The sequence below is a fragment of the Canis lupus genome, chromosome 3 (genome assembly GCF_048164855.1).
Source record: "Canis lupus baileyi chromosome 3, mCanLup2.hap1, whole genome shotgun sequence".
Taxonomy (NCBI): Eukaryota; Metazoa; Chordata; class Mammalia; order Carnivora; family Canidae; genus Canis; species Canis lupus.
The window spans coordinates 21,052,282-21,076,054 of NC_132840.1; the positions used below are offsets into that span (position 1 = coordinate 21,052,282).

Here is a 23,773-nt window from a genome sequence, read left to right on the forward strand (position 1 = left end):
CCCGGGCACGGCGCCAGGGGCACTGGGAGACCTGGGTTCCAATCCCAGCTCTGCCACCTGCTAGCTGGGTGGCCTCAGGTGACTCACTCCAACTCCCTGAGCCTGTTTCCATAAAACAGGAATATAAACAGTACCTGTTTCTTCAGGTTGTCATTAAAAATTAAATAAGCTAGGGACTCCTGGGTGGCTCAGTGGTTGAGCATCTGCCTTTGGCCCAGGGCATGATCCTGGAGACCTGGGATTGAGTCCCACACCGGGCTCCCCATATGGAGCCTGCTTCTCCCTCTGCCTGTGTCTCTGCCTCTCTCTGTCTCTCATGAATGAATAAATAAATAAAATCTTTAAAAAACAATTAAATGAGCTACTGAATATGAACGTGCCTTGCCCCCAAGAGCTCCAGGAATTCCTGTTAGATCTGAACACAATGACTGTCTTTGTTGGTACAGTAGAGAAAGCAGCTTTATAAGACAAATCAGACAAACTTGTTTTTTGAAAAACAAAAAAAAAACCATGTTTATTTCTGTAAACTGCTTGAGGGCAGATGTTCTTCACAACCCCAATACAGCACAGATTTCCTACCCCCAAATGAAATGAGCAAGGAAAAGAAGAAAGAACAACACAAACTGTGCTCATGAAGAACCAAGCCAATCTCATCTTTCTTTGAAAAAAAAAAAAAATCCTTTTGAAGGCGTGGTGCAGAGCCAAGGTGAACACCACAGCTTTGGTGCCACAAGGGCAGGGACCCGCTCCCCCAGCGGCTCAGTGGCAGAGCCAGCCCTTGCCCCTGCCCCTGCTGTCCCTGTCGGCACAGAGGGCCTCCCCGAAAATGGGGGACCAGCCCCCCACTGTACCTGAATTCCAACTGCGTGGCCTGGCCTCCCTCCCAAGCATCCTTGTCACTTTGGGAGCCCCCGAGGGGAACCCTGAAAGACTCTTGGTCACAGATGGCCGTGGACCTGCGCCCCCCACCCCGTGCCACGACGAGACTTCAAGCCAAAGGGGAGGAATGAGCCGCTCCAGACTGCGAGCCAAAGCCGCTGCCGGGCAACTGTTAAGGCAAAATTTCTCTCTTCTGTGCGATGGGTGTCGGGCCTGAACGTCTCACTGCCGAGTACCATCCCTATTGGGACAGATGCGTGGCTTAGGCAACTCTGAATGGGGGGTGAGGGACCCTGGAGCACGCTCAGGGTGGGGGTCTGAGCCGGACGCGTGGGATCGACGTGTGTGCTGGCGAAGACGGCCTCCGACAGGCACGTCGGCCAAGCACGTGGGCGCCACGGGACACTAGACGGCGGCCAGGGCCCCAAGCGATGCGAGCTGGTGGCGAGGGAGGCCAGGCAGGCTACAGGGTAAGAGAGCGCCAGGAAAAGGGGTCACCACAGGAGGCGCCTCGGATCTGATGATGTGCATGGCGTGGCATCAAAATGATTTTCCTTAGAACAAGCAAGAGGGTGCAAAAAAAAAGGACATAAAAGAAAGATGTTCCATGAGCTTCAGGAGATAGGGCGCAGCAGGGCTCAGGGTCAGGGAACGGGGAAGGGGAGGTGGGCTGCAGACGGGGGGCGCGCACTGCCTCTCACGGCGTCTCCGGTCCCTGGTGGGCTGGTGGGCTGGTGGCTGGGGTGGCGGTCCCCTCCCCCGGGGAGCAGACGGATGACTTTGCAAGGGGCAGGGGAAGGGCTGGGGTTACTCCGTCTGGGCGTCGTAATTGGCTCCCCCCGCCTTCTTGAGCTCGCTCTTGATGAAATCTTCTTCCAACTCCTTCCGATCACTGATCACAAACTCTTTAGCAAAATTCTGCAAGAACAAAATGAAACACAGAGTTCCCGTTAAGAAAGGACAGGATCAAAGTGTGGCTGAGCCAACACGCCAGGAAGTCCTGGCATCTAAAATACTAAGAAATGATCAAAATGAAAATGTGGTGGCAGCGTGGTTTGGCAAGAAGTGGAGAAACCGTGACTGGAGATCAGGAAATGGGTGAGGTTGGGATGTAGTCTAGTCCCAAGACCAAGGAGATGGGCCAAGGTCAGACCAGGCTCGAATGCTGGCACTGTCATTTTTCTGGCTGTGTGACCTTGGGCAAGTCCCTTCAACTCTTTTGCTTCAGTTTCCTTGTCTGTGAAAGACCAACCTGTCCGGAGGAGAATAGGAGAGGAGGTCGGAAGGCAGGCTGGTGTGCTGGTAAGTGTTTAACGTCAGGCTGGCTATCCAAAACGAAAGGAAGAGAGAGAGAAAAGCCCTGAACTATAGCTCAGGCCTATCTCCTACCATAATTGGTTTCAGCCACCGTGATGAGCTGACTGGAAAGAGCCACTGTCTCCCCTGGGAGTGCACAGGCTTCAACCATAAAACCTGAATATGTGAAGCAGGTGATCTGGCTTTATTCAAGAACTCCAAGCCATGAAGAATCAACAGTTATTTTGGTATGCAGATCACGAGACTTCAAAAAACTAGGAAAATTTCAGGATGGTGAAAGGTAAGAACGCAAAGAAATTTACCAAAATACAAACAACAAGTCTAAAGGTCAGAAAATCATTCCCCCTCCCCCCAAAAATGGCTTGCCATTTGCCATGCCAAGCCACTAAGGAAATAGTGTAAGCAATTAACACCGTTTATTAAGAACCTATGGATACCAGACATGGTCACACGCCAGCAAACATAATTCTTAACACTCTTTAATATGACCCAGCAATTCTACCCCTTGTTCTACCCTTGTCTCGAGACAAGGGAAATGAAAGCACATATCCCCACAAACACTTGGACACAAATATTCACAGCAGCGTTATTGATGACAGCCCAAAAAGTAGAAACCACCCAGATGTCTGTCAACAGAAGAGTGGGTAGACAAATTATAGTCTGTCCATATGACGGAACATTATTCAGTCACAAAAAGGAATGAGGTGCTACTACACAACATCATGGATGAGTCGCAAAACCATCATGCTGAGTGAAAGAAGCCAGACACAAAGGACCATGTCTTGTAGGATTCCATTTATATAAAATATCCAGAAAAGGCAATCCACAGGGCAGCTCCGGTGGCGCAGTGGTTTAGCACCGCCTGCAGCCCAGGGCGTGATCCTGGAGACCCTGGATCGAGTCCCAGTTCAGGCTCTCTGTATGATGCCTGCTTCTCCCTCTGCCTGCTCTCTGTCTCTATGAATAAATAAATAAAATCTTAAAAAAAAAAAAAAGGCAATCCACAGAGACAGAAGTAGATTTGTGGCTTTCAGGGACTGGAGAGGGTATGGGGAGCGAGTACTAACAGGGACATGGTTTCTTCTGAGGAGAGGAAAATGTTTGGGAACTAGATAGGGATAGTGGTTGCACAACACTGTGAGTGTACTAAATGCCAATGAATTGTATAGTTTAAAATAGCTAGTTTTATGTTATGTGAATTTTACCTTAATTAAAAAAAAAAAAGATTACAGGGACACCTGTAGTGGTTGAGCATCTGCCTTTGGCTCAAGGAGTGATCCCAGGGTCCTGGGTTCAGGTCCCAAATCGGGCTCCCCGCAAGGAGGCTGCTTCTCCCTCTGCCTGTGTCTCTGCCTCTCTCTGAATACATGAATAAAATCTTAAAAAAAAATAAGTCACCATGCCTTTTAGAAGAATGAGTAAACCAAGAGAACACTCAAGGTCATGTTTTGCATATAAAGACAAACCATTTACCATGCCAAACCACTAAGATACCAACAGAGAGGGGAAGGTTAATTAATATTTATCAAGCAACTAATATGTGCCAGGTGCAGCCTCACACATCTTCTCACTTAATCCTCCCCTTCAGCATATTAGCTTTTTTTTTTTTTTTAAGATAAGATCCATGGGTTGGGCTTGAAGAGATTGTGTAACTAGCCCAGAATGACTAAACATCCTTCTGACTCTTTCTATTCCCATTCCATCATACTGTGCTGCTCAGCATTGGTGTCTGCCTTCAGACAGTGACCAAACACAAGTTGGACGTATGGGCTGGGAAGGGGAACTGAGAATTAACGTGTTTCTCAACCTGAGCCCCAGGGGTATGGGGGGGAGAGGCAGAGAGTAGAGGAGGAGGAAGCCAACAGCTCGAGATGCCTCTAGCAGGAAGTCCAAAGTTCCCCTGCTTTCTGATAGCTATATATGGCAATCTAAAGAAATAAGAACACTCCGGTTCATGTCTGTTAGCCATTAGAAGATTTAGATTAAGAAGAAGTTTGATAAGGCACTAAGAAATCTACAGTAAAACTGTACATGGAGCTATGCAGAATCCAACTTAAAACCATGAGTATATGAGAAGTCAAATCACAACCAAAATAAGGAGCAACCCAGAAGAACAGAATCTAGTAAAAACAAACATAACAATAAACGTAAATGAACAAAATTATCCCCCCCAAAACAGCTATGTCTCAGGCTACCCAAAAATACCCCCCTAAATTTTATGCTACATACTGAGACATGATTTAAAAATCAAAAGGAGGGCAGCCCCAGTGGTGCAGCAGTTTAGTGCCACCTGCAGCCCAGGGTGTGATCCTGGGGACCCTGGATCGAGTCCCACATCAGGCTCCTTGCATGGAGCCTGCTTCTCCCTCTGCCTGTGTCTCTGCCTCTCTCTCTCTCTCTGTGTGTCTCTCATGAATGAATAAATAAAATCTTTTTAAAAAATAAAAATCAAATGGATAGGCAAAAAATGATTATATCAAAAAAGTACATAGAGAAGCAACCTCACCCACTCCCACTTGGGCATAGCACCTGCCCTCCAGGGGGGCAAAAGAGTGGGAGGGGTGGAGCCACGTAGAGAGGGCCCCAGCAGGCCTCCCCCACACAGGATGCTTGGCACCCCCAGAGGCTTCAAAGGTGAATTGACACTTCCCCTCAGGGTGTGGATGCTACAAAAAGTCCCCAAAAGGCCTGAGTCAACCTAAAACCCAACCCACATTGACCCCCTCTGTTCCTTCCAGCAAGCAGTCCTTGGAACGGGCCTTCCACTTGGTCGGGTGGACAGCAGCACCCCCAGGGAGTGGGCTTCATTGTGACATTTCAAAAAGAGGCAGAAACAGCAAAACCAGTTCTGTAGGTGGCCAGACCCCGACCTGGGAGCAACACACCAGATGGGAAGGAGTCTCTGTAAGGACCAGTCCCCAGCTGAGAACCACAAAAGACAAGTCTGAGCAAAGCACGGCCACCACCTCCCCGCTTTGCTCACACCTCCACTGTCAGCCACTGTCCCTAGCACCCTCCGCGTGTCACCAAACACCTACAGGGCAGAGGTAGGTGACAGTGAAGGCTGCAGGAGTCAGAGGCAATTCCTGACTTCGAAGGAGACAGAGCCCAGAGCAATGCTCACACATAGGGAGCTTTTCATTTTCTATTAGCCATGGTGGAAAAAAAGTAAAAAGAACCAGGTGACTAATAATTTTCATAGGATTTTTTAATCTAACTTTATATATCCAAAATACTGCCATTCTAACATGTAACCAACACACACAATCATTAATGGGAGCTTCTACATTCTTTTCTCCGTAGTTTTAGAAACCCAGCGTGCATTTTACACATACAACTGCTGATAGGGCGGGTCCAGATAGAACAGGAAAGAGTCCAAAAGAATAATGTGCTCAGTCAAGGAGAATCATTAATCATAAAAGAGCTGAGCTGATATGCGTGGAGGAGGGGGAGCTTTTGGAAGCCTGGAAATGTTCTATATCCTGATCTGGAATTGAAAAAAAAAAAAAAGAGAGAGAGAGAGAGAGAGAGCTCTTAAAACTCTGACATTCACCCCATCATTTGGTTGAAAAGTACCAAGAAATGCAGAAAGGGGAAGCAATTCATCCCAAAACACACAGCAGCCTCATGGCAGGGGCCTTTGGGGCAGGTTCTGGCCCTGGTCTGTCCTGCCCTCCCTTCCACTACTCTAGACTGCCCATCCTTCCCACCACAGCCTCTGTTATACCCTGAAGGCCACATGTCAAAGATTTCAAAGCAAAAGGTGCCAGTCTGGAGGCATGGTCACCTGTGGTTCTAGAAAGATGTTTGTCATATGTGGGAACACTCCATCCCTGGCTGATAGCTTCCAGGAAGGGTCACTATCCCCTTTCCTTTTTTTTTTTTTTTTTTGCCATGGAAGGACTTTTCTAAGGAAGAGGCTCATCCAGCTAAATCTGACTCCAGGATGGCCTGCAAACATGCAGTAACCAAGCTTAGGACACATTTGTCCCTGTGACTTTTCTCAAGTGCACATATGTTCATATTTCAAAAATGTAAGACAGACATTGCTTCCAGTGAAAGCTTCCAGTGGTCGCTTCCACAGAAGGCAACTCTAGGACAGATCAGAGTGAGGCTCTGTACATAGTCAAGAATCTGTTTGTAAAGCTGGTTTAAGAAGCGTTTAAATATTTTCCTATCTTTGGTTTTAAACCATCTCACTTTTTTCCTAACTTTTTTTTTTAAGTAGTCTCCACACCCAGTGTGGAGCCCAACGTGGGGCTTGAGATCAAGCCTTGAGCTGAGATCAATAGTTACACACTTAACCAACTGAGCCCAGGTCCCCCTCAACCGTCTCACTTTTAAACAGCTCCCAATTGCCTGGGTTTAAACACCAACTTCAGTGCTAAAGTGTGCTGGGTGTGGATTTGGACCACACACAAACAGGAACAGTTGTCCATTTGCATCTCTAGCAGGCAGCACTCCCCAGGGACTTACCCCTGCACCCTGGGACTTACCACCACCCCTCCACTTCACGCCCCTCACTCAGTCTCCTCATGTGCAAAGGCAGACAATAAGACCTGCATTCTGGTGCCGTGCAAAGGGTCTGATGAGTGTGCAGAAGGCTTGGACACTCGAGGAGAGCTCCCCAAAATGATTAGATGATAGTTTAAGTGATCCTGGGTTTATCTTTGTTCTCAAGATTGTCAGGGGAATCTGAGATGAAAAATTTCCTGAAACACTGCAAGTGAAAGCACAGGGAGTGGCAGGTTCCTCTTCCTTCACTCACAATGGTTTCTTCAACCCCATCATTTATTTTAATGAAGGAAAGTCCAGGCAATTCCTCAGAATAACCAAGGCAGTGACACAGGCATCTCCTCGCCCTTGCAGAGAGAAGACAGCAAATCCAGCTGCACACCCAAAAGCTGGGCATAGGGTTAGCCCTGGGAGGGCTGGCAGGAAGCCTGTTGGGGTAGAAATGTCGTCTCCTACCCAGAACACCAGGACTGGGGTGAGTTGCTAACCTCTGCAGAGAACGTGGGTGCAGAGAAAGATGTGGGAAGAGAAAATGAGTGTGGAGTCTTTGACAGCTAAGCTTGTGATGTCAGCAATCCGCATTTCTACAAAATGGGGCAAGGGAAGAGAGGGGACCTTCATTGCACCTAAAGATAACGAGAGCTAATGACATTCATTCTTCTAACAAATATGTGCTAAGCACCTGTTCTATACCAGACATTCTCCTAGGTCCTGGGAAGGCACAAGTCTGGTGCTTAGGGCTCTCTCTGAGAGCCTGAGAGCATGTGAAGAGACCCAGGGGGTCCTAAAACACCCTGAGGGAAGCAGTCAATGGCTCTGGGCCCTGGTCTCTATATCTGTGAAAGAAGAGGGCTAGACAACAGGTTCTCCTGATACTTTCCCACCAGCCATCCAACGCTTTTCACCTAAGGCCCTTGGGCACATGGGACAAAATTCCACCTCAGAGGCCAGAATCTGAGGAGCAGTGGGGAAAACTGGCACAGAAAAGTCAACTATGAGATCAGAGGCTGGCTTTCAACAGGAAGATGTGCGCTAGCTTCAGGCCCATCCCAAACCCCTGCAGAGAAGTTGGGGGGGCGGGGGGGATAGAAGCTCTCCTCCCAGGGTGTGAGATGGTATAGGGGGTGGACAAGACACATGCTGGCTGGAATAATGTATCGTTTCCCCAAGTGGATAAAGATAAATTATAAACCAAAGACCTCAGTGTGCTGAGGGAAAGAAGTCGGTGCCCCGCAGCCTGCATCTTGCTAGGAGAAAGGACACCTCCCAGGAACATGTGCCGCATGAAAATGCACAGCATCAACCCCGCTGAGTGTTCAGCTGCCAACCCCTCTGGGTCCCCCACACTTGCCCTCCTACAACCATTCTAATGAGCTTCAAAAGCCAAGGTTTTCAAAATCCTTCCAGCAAGGTGTAATTTACTCAAAAAGAACAGGTTCTTGTAACAGGCATGAGTCATCATAGAAAAGGGAAAAAACAAACAGCAAAATGGTACAGTCTAGCGTTCGGCAGATTTGGGAACAGAGGCACCTGCGTCACGCAGCAAAGTCACAAATGACATTACCCTACTTGGTAGGGAGAAAACAGAGGATAAGAGAGAGGCATTCGGTCACATTTCAGGTGGTCGCCGGGGAACGGTCCCATCTCCCAAGACGGATGGCAAGGGGGTGTGATGTTCTAGTGCATGCTGGGGAGGGCTGGGTCAAAACTAAACAGGGGCAGTTGCCCATACACCTCAAATCCTGACCCCAGGGAGGGTCACCCACCTCTTTAGCATTTGGGGGACCACCTGGATTCTGAGCCCGGCTCTCCTGACCACGGACGTTTACATAAGTCCCGACTCCCCTCTGCCTGATGTCTGACTATGGCTACGTCTAGATCGGGAATGGCAGGAATGTGGGAGACATACTTCACTCCTCCTGCATCCACCGCAGACGTCATAATCAGGACACTTTTCTCACGAGTCCAGACTTAGCATCAGAAGCCTTCTTAACCCAGAGCCCTGCTATCGATTGATCGATTGACAAGCACAGTTAAATCAAGGTTTTCAATTTCCGCCTGGTCAAAATTGTGCCCAGCATTTCTTGTTCCTCAGCCACACCCACTTTGGGGGAGTTTTCCCCAGGAAATAATTCAACAGTTTTTTGGGGTTTTTTTTTTTTTTTTTGTAATTATAACATATACTCACAGATGTTCGTTGTCAGTAAACACCAGACTGTTTTCACTTTTCAACAAAACCTGAATAAGTAAATAGTATCTACATCGAATACTTCATAGACATCAGAGACTTTTATACGAGATTTTATTTAATTTTTATGATCCCACGAGTTAGATGTTATCCTCCCAAATGCAGGGAAGTGAAGTAGCCAGCAAAAGGTCACACCTGCCGAGTGATGGGCTAAGCTTGGAACCTACAATTAAGCCTGTGCCAAGGTCTTTACCAGAAGAGTACGCACACATGTGCTATAGTCACTGACCAGAAAAGTATTCAGACATTAAAATTATCAATCCAAAAACACACTTATGGAGTGTTAAGTGAGAAGACACAGGCTGTACCTCTGCTGTGATTAATCACATTTGGAAAACACGATCCATGTGGCAAGGGCTCTATGGGAGTCAGCAGGAATCAGAAATTGCTGTGTGAGGCGGGGGTGGTTGATCATTATTTCCCTCCTTCTCTTTGTCTGAACCAGTTTTAAAAACCACAATGCCCTGGGGGAGAAAACAGGGTGCCTGGGGCTTGTTCCAGGAGGGACTCTCAAAGGCAGCATATCCAGGAAAAAATAATGACAAGAGAAGTACAAAAATGAGGCATGGTGCATGGAAGAGCCGAGATACGGGGGAAAAACCAAAGGACACAGCTGCACAGAGTACAGGCAGCGCCAGCCCAACAGGAACATGGGGTACACGTGTCCCCCATTGAAGAGGAGCTATCTGGATGCGGTGCCCTGGCTCCTTTGGTGAGGACCTGCCCGTTTCCTAGTCTGGGTCCCCACAGTGGGGAAACTGTATGCTGGTGACCGTGTCAGGAATCGCTGCGTGGGGCATGGGGGGCCAGCTGCTGGCCGGGAACAGGCATGGGCAGGCCACCACCGGCTGCCAGGGCCCTGGGACCCATCTGGGCCTTCGTGAGAGGTACGCAGGGCCCCGCCTGTGGGCAGAACTCTTTGCTTGTGAAAGTGGCTTCCATTTATGTGTCAGGCTCAGAGTGTGGGGTGTCTACCCCTCTCTCCTAAGAGCTTGTAACTTCTGGTTAGCAGGAGCCCAGAGTGAGCCACACGGCTCCCCACCGTACAGGTGGCCTCCGATCCCCCACCCTCTGCTTCGGCCTTGGCTCAAGGACTCCGCCTCCACATCTGAATATTGGGTGTAATAACAGCAGCTGGCCCACAATGACGGATCCTGGCTCCCATCCTGATACCCACACGGCCCTTCACAGGCTGCTGGGAGCATTGTATTTCCTATCAGGTAGTTTGTGTCTTAAACAAGCAACAAAAAGCCCCCCTGCCCAGGCCCAGGTGAAATGCATGAGCACAAAAGGCCCTTTCTGGTTCTGAGAATAAAGAGCCTTTCCATAAACCGCCTCGTAAACATTCCTGGTGAAAACAAACAGCTGACACCCTCTGGAGACCCACGAAGCAGCCACAGCCAGTTCCCAGAGTGCTGGGTCCCCAGAGTGCTGAGCGGCAGCGAATGCTCTGAAGGCAGAACAGCAGCCCCATAAATCTCATGACACCACAATCTCAGGAGTGCGGGTTCTCCCGGCCGACCAGGCCAGCTCTCCCCTCTGCGTGCAACTGAAATAAAAGCAGAGCCCTTGGAAGTTCCAGTCCACCCTCAAATCCGTCCCTGAGTGTAACTGGCTTCCACAGTTTCATGCCATCCTGAGACTAATTAGTGGACATTTAGGGATGTTCTTCTTCTGTCCTAGGACTACGCAAAAAGACACAATCTGATGCCTATGGGAACAGATTCGCTTCTTCACTTTTTAGCACCTGTCTTTCGCACTCTTCTAGACTCAAGGAGTGCTCTGTAGTACAGCAGCCATGGTCTCTGCCCTCAAGATTGCCTCCTAGGGTCAGCTATTTACAATTCATGGAATCTCTAATTCATAGGTTCGTAGTAGAAACACAGATAAAGGAGCCATTAATTCTGATTGAGGCGGGTAGGAGAATGGTGTAAAAAATGAAAGTTTTGAAGGATGGATAAAAGTTCACCATTCACCAAAATAGAGAATCCCTTTGTCCATCCTTTGCATTTCTTTAATCCTTCCAACAGCTCCATGGAAATCTCACATTCTCTTTTCCATAACATCCTTTTCACAGATTCGGAAGATAAAGTTACTTGCCTGAGGTCCCAAAGCAAAAAGTTGACAGAGCTAGAATCTCAACTTGGGTCTCCTACCCACTAAAGCCCATGATCTTTTCCATTTGACGCAGCAGCATTCTTTTTTTTTTTTTTTAAACAAGTGCTGAGCAATGATATTCCATTCCCAGTTTTTATTTTAAAGGCTCTACCGACCAAGAAGATTGGGTAAGTTTAAAAATAAATCTAAGAGGTTTATTTCCCGCACAACTTCTCAGACTCTTTAATGTGCCAAGTGAATCTACAGAGGTAGAGTTTCCAAACCGCATGTGGCCTCAGAACATCTTCTTGGCGCTGAAGACTTTGCAAATGTGCAGCAGGACCAGGTGACTGCGTCTGGGCTCTGTGGCCAGGCGGTCTGGGTGCCACGCAATGCCCCGCCACATCTAAGCACGGGAACCCCGAGAAGTTACTTGGCTTCCCAGCACCCTAGACCCCTCGATCTATGAAATGGGGCTAGGGATAGAACTGGCCTTGTGGTGAAGAATAAATGATTTCAATATGGGGAGAGTCCTTCAAAGTGCCAAACACACGGTGGGGGACACAGTAAAACCATTGTCACGAGCGTTCTGAGCATAGTGGTACCCACATGTGGCCCTCCTGCTGGCATGTTAGTAGGTCTTAGCCCTGTGTGGTGAGAGGAGGTCCAGAATCTAAGCCAACCGTGCTCCCGGGGGGTAGAAGCCGTCAACATGTACATTAAGCTGATAGTTCCACACGGTCACTGAAACACCATCCCTCCTGCTCCCTGGGGGAAACACGCTTGCTCTCTTTTCCCCATGCTGTACCCTCTGGTCACTCCACTCTGTGGACATTCACAGGATGTTAAAAAATTAATAAAAGGATCACATGAATAAAGCCATTCTGCAAGGCAAGCATGCTGCATCACTGACAGAGTCTGCTCTAAATCAAGACAGCCTGTCCCGGCATGGACAGCAGGACCTGACAGTGGGGACTGCATTGTCCCTCTAATCCCGCACAGACGCCAGGACAATGGGCCGGGTGTTTTGTCCCGGGCATGAGCCAGGCACTTCTGTGCAGCAGACGACAGCTGTGGCGAGGCAGCCACGCATGCTGTCCACCCAGCACAGTCCCCAGACTCAAGTCTGGGTATCACCACTGTCCAGCCCAACCTGCCCAGCAGCCTGTCTGGTTTTGTCTTGCTTTCTCCCATCCCCAGTCACAGACATATCTCAGGTTCTCAGCCTGGCAGCACAGACTAGAGACCCACAATCAAACCTCCTGACTTTTAACTCCTCTGGGCTCCGGCCTAGATCTGCTGCTTGTTAGCCGTGGCTCTGGGGCAAGTCCAAGCCCTGCTCTGGGACTCAGTTTCCCCATCTGTTAAGGCACCTCTGCAGCAGGCAGGTGAGGGATGAATTGTCTGAAGTCAGCACTGGCAAGGCTGGACAAGGCCAGGACCCCTGGTGTTGTTGATGGTGGGGACTCTGGCCCAAGCCATTTGCAGGACATTGGGGCAATGTGGCTCAACCACAGACCTAGCATCTCCTAAGGAAATAATGCACAATGTCGAAAGCTGAGTGTCACAGTGTCGTCTAAAAGAGAAAGTTGGGAATAACAGCAGCAACTACTTCCATGTCTTTACTGAGGTCCAGAGAAGGTAAGCAATGTGCCCAAGGCTGCACAGCAAGCACTGGAGCTGAAATCTGAACCCACACCATCTGGTTCAAAAAGCTCCACTCCAGACCACAGCACCACAATGCCCCTTTGTCCAACAAAATAAAATGAGATTCCTTTAAAGGTCTGATCCATGAACAAAGCACCACACTTTTTTAATGAAAACTTTTCAGACTACGTCAAAACGGAATACGACATAGCAAGTCAACCCACCTGACTCTTCCTTTTATAAATAAGGAAACTATAGCCCAGGAAGGGAGTGAGACTTGCCCACAGCCAGGCAGGGAGTATGAAGACCCATTTTTCTTGATTCTAGTGTCTCTATGTCAGTTTACATTGTCTACATTTCATGCAAAGTACAAGGATGTGGGTATATTACTTTTATGACAATAAAAACCAAGGGCTTATCAATAATCTTAAACTAATAGTCAATCCACTTATTCACATGGAAATCATGGCAAGAGGCAGTTGGGGAAGTGCCACAGTCCACAAGACACAGAATCCAGAATAGCCCATCTGGAAGGTCCCTTAGAGAACATCTGTTCTGACTCCCTATTAAACAGAGAGGAAACTGGCATGTGTGCCAGGATTAGCACAATTTTAGTGACTGTGGAAAGACACCATTATGCCGTCATAATGGACCCTTTGTAACTTAAATGGCTGTATTTACAACTCTAGTATAAATGTGAGGTATTATAACAGCTTCAGATAATAAACCCTTTTAAATGCAGAAGTGAAAAATGCAAAAGGTAATGGTCAAAATGTCACACCATGCCTGCAGTGCAAGACGGTATCCCAGCTTCCACGCCAGAGTGGACATCTGGGCTTTTCCATCTACCAGCCTCCCTTTAACAACACCTGGGAACATGCCCAAGCTGCCAATCATGAAGCTCTGCCTCTCCAGAAGAACCACCATAGCCTGGACTGTTTCTGCTGTACAGAGGCCACCTAAGGCCAGACCCAGAGAAAGGAGAAAGGAGAGGAAGCTACTGCTGGAGCCCTGGATCCAGCCACACCTAAAGGCGGCAACCCCACACTTCCCAGTTTAGAAAGCCAGGCAATTCCCCTTTCTGCTTCAACGTCTTTGAGCTTGCAAACAAATGGATTATAACCGACAGTCCTAAGTGAAACTTCCCACCCAAGAATTCTATTTCCTCAAATCACCCTGGGCCACTGGCTCACTCCGAGTGAGTTCTAGATCAAAAAGGAACTCTGCAGCCGCTAATGGGGACGGGGTTTCCTTTGAGGGTGATGGCAAAGTTCTACAACTAGACAGGAATGATGGTTCCCCCAACACTGTGAATGTGTTTTAACACCACTGAGTCACACGCTTTAAAATGGATAAAATGAGCAATTTTATGTTACTGCATTTTATCACAATTTTTAAAATGGAAAGAAAAAGAAGGAACCCTACAAGATTCAAGAGACCGCCCCACTGGCAAGCATCCTCTCCCCACACGCCCTCTCCTGCTGGCCACGCACGTCCAGGCTGGCCAAAGGAAGAGCCTGGAAGGTGGAATTCAGCAGGAGACCTTTGACCACGGAACGGGCACTCTGGCATTTTTTCACTCTGCTGCCACAAAGGGGACCCCTGAAAGTTGGTTAACCATTAAAACCCAAATGGACCTGGTGAAAAATAGCCCGTGGGGTTAAGTAGGTGGCTTTCCAGAGCAAGGGCATCCATGCTGGGCAGGGTGCAAACAGCAGCATTAGCCAGTTAATGTCAGATGTGAAACCAATGACATTTACTAAGTAAACACTTACTAGTCCTAGATAGGGTGCTAACCCGCTTATGGAAGGTAATCTGACAACTCAGACCTTTTAAAAATGATTTTCACGTCTGTTAACTCTGGAACCCCACCCCCAGAAAACATATCCTAAAGAAATAGTTCATTCAGTCAGGGAGCAAAGGAGTTGCATGTATTAAAATGTTGGTTGGGGGCCCCTGGGTGTCTCAGTTGGTGAAGCATCTGCCTGGGTGTCTCAGGTCATGATCCCAGGGTCTGGGGATTGGATCCCTGTCCGGCTCCCTGCTCAGTGGGGAGTCTGCTTCTCCCTCTCTCTTTGCCCCTTGCCCTGCTCCTGCTCTCTCTCAAATAAATAAAATCTTAAAAAATTAAAATAATAAATAAAATGTTGGATGGAATGTTATTTATATAAATATAAACTGGAAACAACTCAGGAGGCCAACGGGAACACTTAGTACATTACGGTGCACTTGTCAAACAGCACACTCCACCACCAGAGAAGCGCTCACTACAAAGACTGCAGCCACATCATTTATGAAATTAGGTGGGTGGGGTAGGACAAGAAGCCCGTATAGAGTGTGATTTGCAGACTGTGATGCGCCGGAGTCGGGGAGCTCACCCCCGGAGCTGGCAGGGAGGATGGAAAAGACAGGCCACGATAATGTGAGGATGGGAATTCTTTTTTTTCTTTCCTAACATTATTGTGTAAGTCAGACTTTTATTTGAGGGATAATTTTAGATTTACAGAAAAGCTGCAGGAGAGACAGGATGAGAGTTCCCACATACCCCACACGCTGTGCTCATGAGGGGTAACATCTTACGTTACTGCAAAACATTTGTCATGATGGAGAAGTCAACATCGAAACATTACCGTCAACTAGACTCCAGACCTCGTTCCGATTTCACCAGTTTTTCTGTTCCAGGATCCAATCCACGATACCACGTCCCATACAGTCTATTTTTGTGTTTGTTCTCTTTTTGCTTTTTACAATTCAATGGCTTTTCACATAGTCACAGATATGAGCAACCACCACCATAGTCAATTCAAGAATATGTTCATCCTCTCAGAAAGAAAGCCCATACCTGTTGGCAAACATCTCCTGATTGTGGGCTTGGAGGAACCCTTTTGCAAAACAGAGAACCCTGTAGTAAGGAGAGAACTCTCCCTCATCTCCATTTTCCCCTGATTTATCTCTCTGGAATTCAGATTTTCTTTTCTCAGCGTGACCCCCAAGCATTAGTCCCAAATGAACCGCATTGGAAGTTTCCGACAGTACCAATTTTTATTACACCCAGGCCAGAAAAACACTTGGAAATTGAGAGCCCTCTAAGTAAAACTTTAGGAGCTCAGAGACAAAACCCCTCTTCCTACTAATCTAGTAAGAGAGAATGAGTGCTATTGAGCATCTACTGTGTGCCAGGCACTGTACAGAGAGGCCATGCACGAAGTCTCCCACTGCATCCTCATGGCCAACATTGGAAGTCAACCATGATCATCCATGATCCAAGTAGGTAGTGGCCACCATTTTGGTCACCCTTCCAGCCCTCTTCTTCGTGAACCACTTGTCCCATCTCAAAGGTAAACCCCCAGCTGCCATGTTTCCATTATGTGGTGGTCAGGATGACAAACTTGGCTACCTGCCCCCAGCCCGCATCCTGCAAACAACTCTGGTTAACATTGCACCAGTGGTTCTGAGATGTGGTCCAGAGATGTGACACAGCTTAAATCACAGGAGCCAACCCCAGCCTACTCTGTCCCTGGGGACAGTGACCCTTTGTGGGACGTGACCCACCCCAACCCAGAAAGAACACGAGGCCGATTACCTGCACAACCTCCTTCACCAGGGTCTTGTCCGTGCCAGTTTTGGCTCGCTGCAGCCCGCTGACATTCTCGCCAATCCACGTGATGAGGGCAAACTTGGACCTCTTGCTCATGGCATCCCCGGTGGTGAAGCGTACGAAGGCAAACAACCGGATGTCATCTGTCGTCAACAGCAAAAAGAGGGCATGGTGCTCAGTTAAAACATCCCAAAACTTTGTTCCCAAGGAGGAGCCATGAGCTGGAATACACCCAGAGCAGCACGGCAGGAGCCCAACTCCCTCCTCTCCTGTATTCCACCAGAATGCTATGCTTTCCTTCGAGGAAATCATATGTCCTTACTCAGCTTAATTCCTAAATAGTTCATATTTTAATTGCAATTATTGGGGAGAGCTCCTTACCATCCCTAAGTGAAGACGGCCGCCCAGTAAGGCTGTGGGGTGCTCACCTTGTGCTAGCTGCTTGGCGCAGCTCTTCCATTCTCAAAGGGCTTTTGGCCACTGGCTTCAGGATTTCTCAGGTCCCCTGAGAGCTGTGCTGCTCAAATGTTCACGTGTATCTGAATCACGGGGGGATCTGGCTAGAATGCAGATTCAGGGTGCACAGATCCCAGATGGGGCCCTGACGGCCTGCATTTCTAAGTGGCTCCCCTGTGAGGCTGATGCTGCAGGTCCCTCTGCCCGGCCCTAGCAACACTAATCCGTTTTGTGTCTCTGGATCTCCCTATTCGAGACATTTCACACAGATGGGAGAACACAATCTGTGGCCTTTTGTGACTGGCTTCTTTTGCTCGACACGCTGTCAAGGTTCATCTACACCGAGGCATGATTGGCCCCTCATTCCCCTTCTGGCCAAATAATATTCTAGGGTCTGGATGGGCCACGCTCTGCTCATCCATTCACCTGCTGATGCACATTTGGGATGCTTCCAAGCTGGGGGTGACTTTCCACCTCCCTCATTGGTTGACCACAAGGATGAAATATGATCGCTGTGTGACCCGCCCGGCCTGCCACCGTGGGAACTTGTCCCCAAAGTCGTGACCACAGGACGGAGCTGCCAGGTGGGCAGTGAGCACAGGAAACGAGGCGGCAGGTCGGAGGAACCGAATGTACACAGCCACGCCTGGCCGCTGCAGACAGCGTGGGGGGAGCCCGGCCTCACGGCTGCACGCGGGAAGCCAGCGCGGCGGAAACCGAGAAGCCGTGGCAGGGTGTTTAATTAAATTGCTGCCTTGATGTGAGGGGGAGGCAGGGCCGCACATCGGGTACCTCCCGACTTGTTCGCACCAAGGCGACACAAGCAAAAGCACAGCAGCCTGTTTCCATGGGAACCACTCCATTCCCCCCTCCCCGCCTCGGTGGCTGGATGCTTGGGTCCCCGGGATGGGATGGCAGCTGGCTCCTGAGCACCCCATCACTGGCCTGAGCCTCCACGCGGGAAGGGTGCACACCGTGTGTCCCGAGTACCAGCCCAAGACCCGGCCTAAGGACCTTGACACACAATAAGTGAGTCTCACACACACACACACACACACACCCAGGACATGGGGAACCTGGCCCTTAGGGACCTTCCAGAGCCGCAGGCCAATGTCATTTACATTATCATGGCAGGAGGGACTGTTTTCCTGGGTGGCAGCTGGGTGCTTATCTGGGCAACGGTTTGGCCAACTAGATTGCTGACGTTTTTGAAAATCCAAGAGTCACGTTATGCTTACAAATGTTTGTGGCTCCCGATTTGGCAGGCCACCAAGAAGTCAGCTGAGTCTGCCGGGGAAAGCCGGGCTGCGGGAGCGACATTTCGTAGCTGCCCACGCGGACCTGGAGCTTCTCCCCGCCACTCGCCGCGGAGGGGGCTCTTAGCCCATGGTGGCCTCACACCGGTTGGTGCAGGGCGGAGCTGGAGCTCGAAGTCATGAGTTGGGCCACCTTCCCTCTTCTGGACAAACGGGGGCTGACAAAACACACCTGTGCGGCCGCGGCACCACATCCCTCCTCTTCTGTGGGCACTCGCTTCACGCACAGGAAAATGTGGGTGTGCCCACAGAAAGGCAGAGCAGAGCCTCACTGTACATGTATAACGTGTGTGTGCACGCATGTGTGCACTTGCACGTGTGTGCGTGCTTGTGTGTGCACGTGTGCCTGTGTGTGCACTTGCACACATGGGGGGGGTGTGTATGCGTGCACTACAATGGAAACTGGCCAGGAGGACGTGGGTACTTGACATTGCCATCATCCCCATGGTGCCACTTGGTCCCAAGGGCCAATGGCACATGTTTGCAGCCTGAGGCTCGGGAACTGAGGGTGAGGCTCTGGGGAAACCCGGTGGGGGAAGCCGGGCCCAGACACCCCACAGCAGACAGACCCCTGAGCGCTCTGTCTCCTATAGAGGCCTCTGCACAGGTGGCCACACCGGCTGCTCCCTCAGCCGTACACCTTCAACCTTCTGCTCCACAGCATCCAAGTTAAGAGTCTAAGGTCTGGAATCCACTAGAAGCCTTCCAGCCTCATGCCAGCTCTGTGGCCTGGACCAGGTGCACTCATGGCTCTACACCCCAGTGCCCCATCTACACAGCCCTGAAGTGGCCGTGAGGATGACAGAAAACGGGCATGTGGTGGGGCTTGGCTCCTGGGAAGACTGCTCTTTCTGTCTCCACCTCTCCGGTAAAACTGCCCTGGGGACCCCAGTGCCACCCACCTGGCATACCCAACCACAGCCTCCCTGGCCTCCCTGCGTCTCCCTCTTGGCTGGCTTTCTGCACTGACCACACTTACATTTACTCCTCGGCATTTCACAGCAGGGCCGTTCCCAGACACACAGTCTTCCCGCCACTGCTTCCAGAGCATTGCTCGAGGACCTACTGTGTGCCAAGCGCAGTGCTAAGCACTGGGGCATGCAGATTAGACAAGCAAGGGTGCTAAGGATAACTGAAGCCGTTTACTGAGCACCTATGATATGCTGGGCACCGCTCTATGTGCGTACACGTATTGGCACATTTCTTCATCCCAAGCTCTCTATGAGGTTGGTGCTGCTCCCGGGCCCATTTCACAGCCAAAGGAACCGAGGCTCAGAGAGCTAAAGGGGTAAGGCAGCAGACAACACTTTCCCTGCCCGCTGGAGCACTGGGTGAGTTGAGAGCCGTTCCCAGAGCAGAGCCTGGGACCAGCAGCGTCAGCGTCCCCCAGGAAACCACGGGAATGTGGCTGCTTGGGATCCACCCCAGACCTGCTGATTCACAAGCTCTGGGAAGCCTCACCCCTGGGGGATTCGGGTGCCTCTAAAGCTTGAGAACCACCAGGGAGGCGGAGGGTGAAGGAGAGGAGAACTCGCACCCGCCTCAGCAGGAGAGGGGTAAGATGAAGGTCTCCAAGGCAGAAAAGCTGAAGTGCCGCAAGTTCAGCCCACCCCCTTCCTTCCCACCCATGCTTCTTTTATTTTGAGGAAGTGATCATGAAAAGGAGTTTCCTGTATGGCCTGGCTTCTCAAATATCAGAATTTACAGACTCAGAGGCATCCAGACATGACCCCTGAGAATCTCAGCACCATAGACCATCAGGACTGTCCCCCCAAGACTCTCCCTCTGCTCAAATCCCAAGGCCCAAGGAAGAGGACAGAGCCACTGAGCCATGGCCCTGGGTAGCAGGGGTCCTTTCTGTCACCTCCAGATCAGCCATCAGACACGATGCATCACTGAAAAGGATTCCCAAATGCAGGATGAGATCACATAGGTCCCATCTCAGAGGAGACGTCAACCTGAGACAAAGCAAGGCCAGAGCCCCATCCGTGAGGACTGTCAGTGCCATTCCCCATTGCCTTCTGGACAGTGCATGAGCTCAGAGTCCAGGCCAACCACACACATCAGGCCTCATCCCCAAGTTGGGGCTGTAAACACCTGCCCCTTCCCACCCAGCAAGAGTCTTAGTCATGAAAAGATGGCCCTCACACGGCATGAATACACCCCACTCTCAAAAGACCTTGAGCCTCTAGGCAGTCTGTGAGGTCTTGTGGTGTGCAATAGCCCCCACAGCCGTACAGCCCGGCCAGCTCAGGACTAAACACCAGGCAAGGTCTACCCAGTTCCATGTCCTATTTCTCTCTTCAAGGTCTTTGCCTTCATTTACTAAGCAAGTTAATACACAACATGAGCTGCCATTGCCAAGTCTGTGGGCGTGGCCCAGTACAAAGGAAGCACCCAGAAAGTCACTGTGGTCACTTTGCACTGTTCCTTTCATAAAACCCTCCCTGCCTTGGGCTCTCCTCTCACCCTGTACTCCACCCTGCATTTCCCTCCTTTCTCTCCCATTGACCCCTCACCACCTCCTCCTGAGCTCTGTCTAGGGCTGGCCTGGCAGGAGGGATTCAGAAGCAAGACAGGGAATGGCAGGAGGACCAGGAGTTGATGCTAAGCACTTAGGACAAGGCAGGTGTGGGGGAAACATGAAGAGAGGAGAGGACCACACGGCATGGGCACAGAGGAAGGAAAGAAGTCAGACTTCACTGGGATCCCCATGGCCACCAGAATGAGTCACTCCGTATTTTCCCAAAAACTGCGAATGGCACAGAATCTCCACCAAGTTCCCAAGGACTCTCCCGGCCCTCCCCACCAACTTGAAATCCCCCTTGGCTCAGGTAAACACCGAGGGGCAGATTCTGACCACCCTACCCAACATTCTCACCAGAGTGACCTCGACGCAAGGTCCACACTGACCAAGGGCCCCATCTTCTCCCAAAAGGGACCCTAGTCTTCCCATCCAACTCTCCTTGAAGCCAGCCCTGGCCGGAAAAGTACAAAATCCAGAGAAGACTCAATTCTTTATAAATGCTTCAAACAATTTTTTTTTCTCATTTCACACCAAAACACAATGTGAAGAATAATCAGAAGTATAAAGAAGCAAAAATGAGGGTCCCAGCACCTAGTTAACCACCCAAGTACCCATTCTGCTGCATGTCCTATTGGTCTATTTAGCTACTTTCACATCCATCTGGTCGTTGTTATATCCCACAGCACCAGGCCCATAGTAGGCACCACTACATGTCTGCTGGCCAACACAGAGCCAGAGAGGGCATATCATTTCATAATTTCCCCCTAGTAGTGAACTTCAGAGCAAGAAAAAAGAAAGGAGAAGGAGAATCAGGGAGGAAATTGCCCCAGAGCACGACATGATTGCAGCTTGCTCTAAAGCTGACCTTACCTTATATAGACTCCCTAAGAAGTTATGCAAACAAGGTTCAGTAAGGAAGAAAACAACCCACACACCAAAAAGCTGAGCTGTCAGCTTCCACCAAGTGAGCTCCCTGGAGCGGATATGACAGGAAATGAGAAAGAATTCTGACATCCTGCTGCCCCAGGGCGAGGGGACAACTGGACAGTGGACTGGAGCCACAGCAGCCCTCCCTTCCAGTGGGCCGTTCACGGTGGGGGGAGCCAGGCAGCTGCAGACCGGGGCCTGGGAAGTGGAAGGGTTCTCCCTGGGACTCCGAGGACAGAGGGGGCTCGTTGGGCGCCCGGGGAAGGGACGGAGACCTGCGGCTGCCAGGAGCCAGTTCCTCCCGCATCTGAGGCCACAGTACGCGTGCAGGTGGATGTGTGTGGCCCGGTCCCTCCACGCGGTGGACTTCGCCAGCGATTCCTTACTCGCTGCACTTTCATTAAATGCGAATGACCCAGCTTCCTACTTTGACAGAGAACACGAGAAAATGGAGTACAGGATAGCCAGAGGAAACGCAAGATGATTAGTTCAGGAGGACCCTCAGGGACTGGACTGATCTGGATACCCAAATTATCCGGGTAGCTGAAGGCTCTCCCCCAGTGACAAAGCACCAGAACTCTTTTTTTTTTTTTTTTTTTTTTGATGGTGACTTTTACTTCCTTAAATGGAAGTCAGCGTGTTACACCCGCCTCTACCTTCTGCTTAGAGAACAGAGGCCACAGCCAGTCCCCCAGGTAGAGTCCAGGACTCAGGCACCCATAGTGGGACACCCTGGGGACACTGAGGCATCTGATTTTCCAAGCACAAAACTCCCCTGTCACGTGCGGCCCTGTGTTCGTGTTGTGGCGTCTTCCACTGCCATCAGACCGTCATTTGACAAACACTTAGTAACAGTCTGTGCCTTGGGGGCTCTGCTGGATAAGACACAATCCCTACCCTCAAAAGGTACACAATCTAGCCTGGCAAACAAAAATGAAGAGTAGGGACACCTCAGTGGCTCAGCGGTTGAGCGCCTGCCTTCGGCTCAGGTGGTGATCGTGGGATCCTGGATCGAGTCCCACTTTGGGCTCCCTGCATGGAGCCTGCTTCTCTCTCTGTCTGTGTCTCTGCCTCTCTCTCAGTCTGTGTCTCTCATGAATAAATAAATAAATCTTTAAAAAAATTTTTTTAAAAACCAAGTACAATTACACTTGAGCTATTACACTGTAGTTAGCGCCAGAGCAACAAGTTATCGCAGGGCAAATGGGAACATCAAAGAGAGAAGGAAATTCATTCCTCCTGGGAGTGGTGATCAAGGAGGCTTCACAGAGGAGGTGATGTTTGATCTGGGTCTTGAAGGATGACTTAGAGTTCGCCCAGCTAACAGGATAAGGACAAAGGGGCTCATGTTAACAACTTAGGGGAGAGACTCTGACAGAACTCCAATAGTTCCTGGGGGGCAAGTCTGAATGCCTTCCTTTACCAGCCCTTCTCTCTACTTCTGACTTGCCACAGGCTAGAGGAGCATATAACCGGCTTACTATTACTGTGTGTAAAGTAAGTGTTTAATTTTTTTTTTTTTATGATAGTCAACACAGAGAGAGAGAGAGGCAGAGACACAGGCAAAGGGAGAAGCAGGCTCCATGCAGGGAGCCAGACGTGGGACTCGATCCCGGGTCTCCAGGATCACGACCTGGGCCGAAGGCAGGCGCCAAACCGCTGAGCCACCCAGGGATCCCCTCACACGTGGTTTTCATCCCCCCGGCTGTACGCTGCAGTCTTCAAGTCTTCCAGTGCAGTTGCAGCTGACTCGTTTTGCTTTTATTCATTCACTTATTTATTAACCCGTACGAATATTCAAGACAGAACCCCCACGTTTCCCAAGTACCCATTTCTGACGGATTTCTGTTGCCCCACCCACCCGCTTTCCTCTATGCATTGTAAAAACTGAGACATCGTCTACAGACCATAAAAAGGTACGCACCTTGTTAGGTGTACAATAAATTGGTTTTTAATATCATCACAAGGTCTAATTCCAAAACGTTTCATCATCCCCAAAAGGAGACCTGATACCTACTAGTGGTCACTCTTCCTCCCCTGTCCCCACCCTGGCAACCACTCTGCTTTCTATCTCCACAGACTTGTTCTGGAACTATGAATACATGGAGTCATACAATATGTACCTTTGGTGTCCAGCTTCTTTCACTTGGCCTATGTCTTCATGGATCATCCAGGCCATAGCATGGATCAGTACTGCATTCCTTTTGTGGCTGAATAATATCCCAGCATATGGAGAGACACATTTA

At 49.9% G+C, this 23,773-nt stretch overlaps 1 protein-coding gene across 1 annotated transcript in view; it reads right to left on the minus strand.

Moving 5' to 3' along the window:
- Positions 1-482: 482 nt before the first annotated feature.
- Positions 483-23,773, minus strand: part of COTL1 (coactosin like F-actin binding protein 1) — a 37,599-nt gene continuing 14,308 nt past the window's right edge. The window contains exons 3-4 of the mRNA XM_072819480.1: positions 16,287-16,444; positions 483-1,797 (exon numbers count right to left, since the gene is read on the minus strand). Coding sequence (XP_072675581.1) covers positions 1,687-1,797; positions 16,287-16,444 — 269 coding nt within the window. The 3' untranslated portion in view covers positions 483-1,686. The remainder of the gene's footprint in view (positions 1,798-16,286; positions 16,445-23,773) is intronic.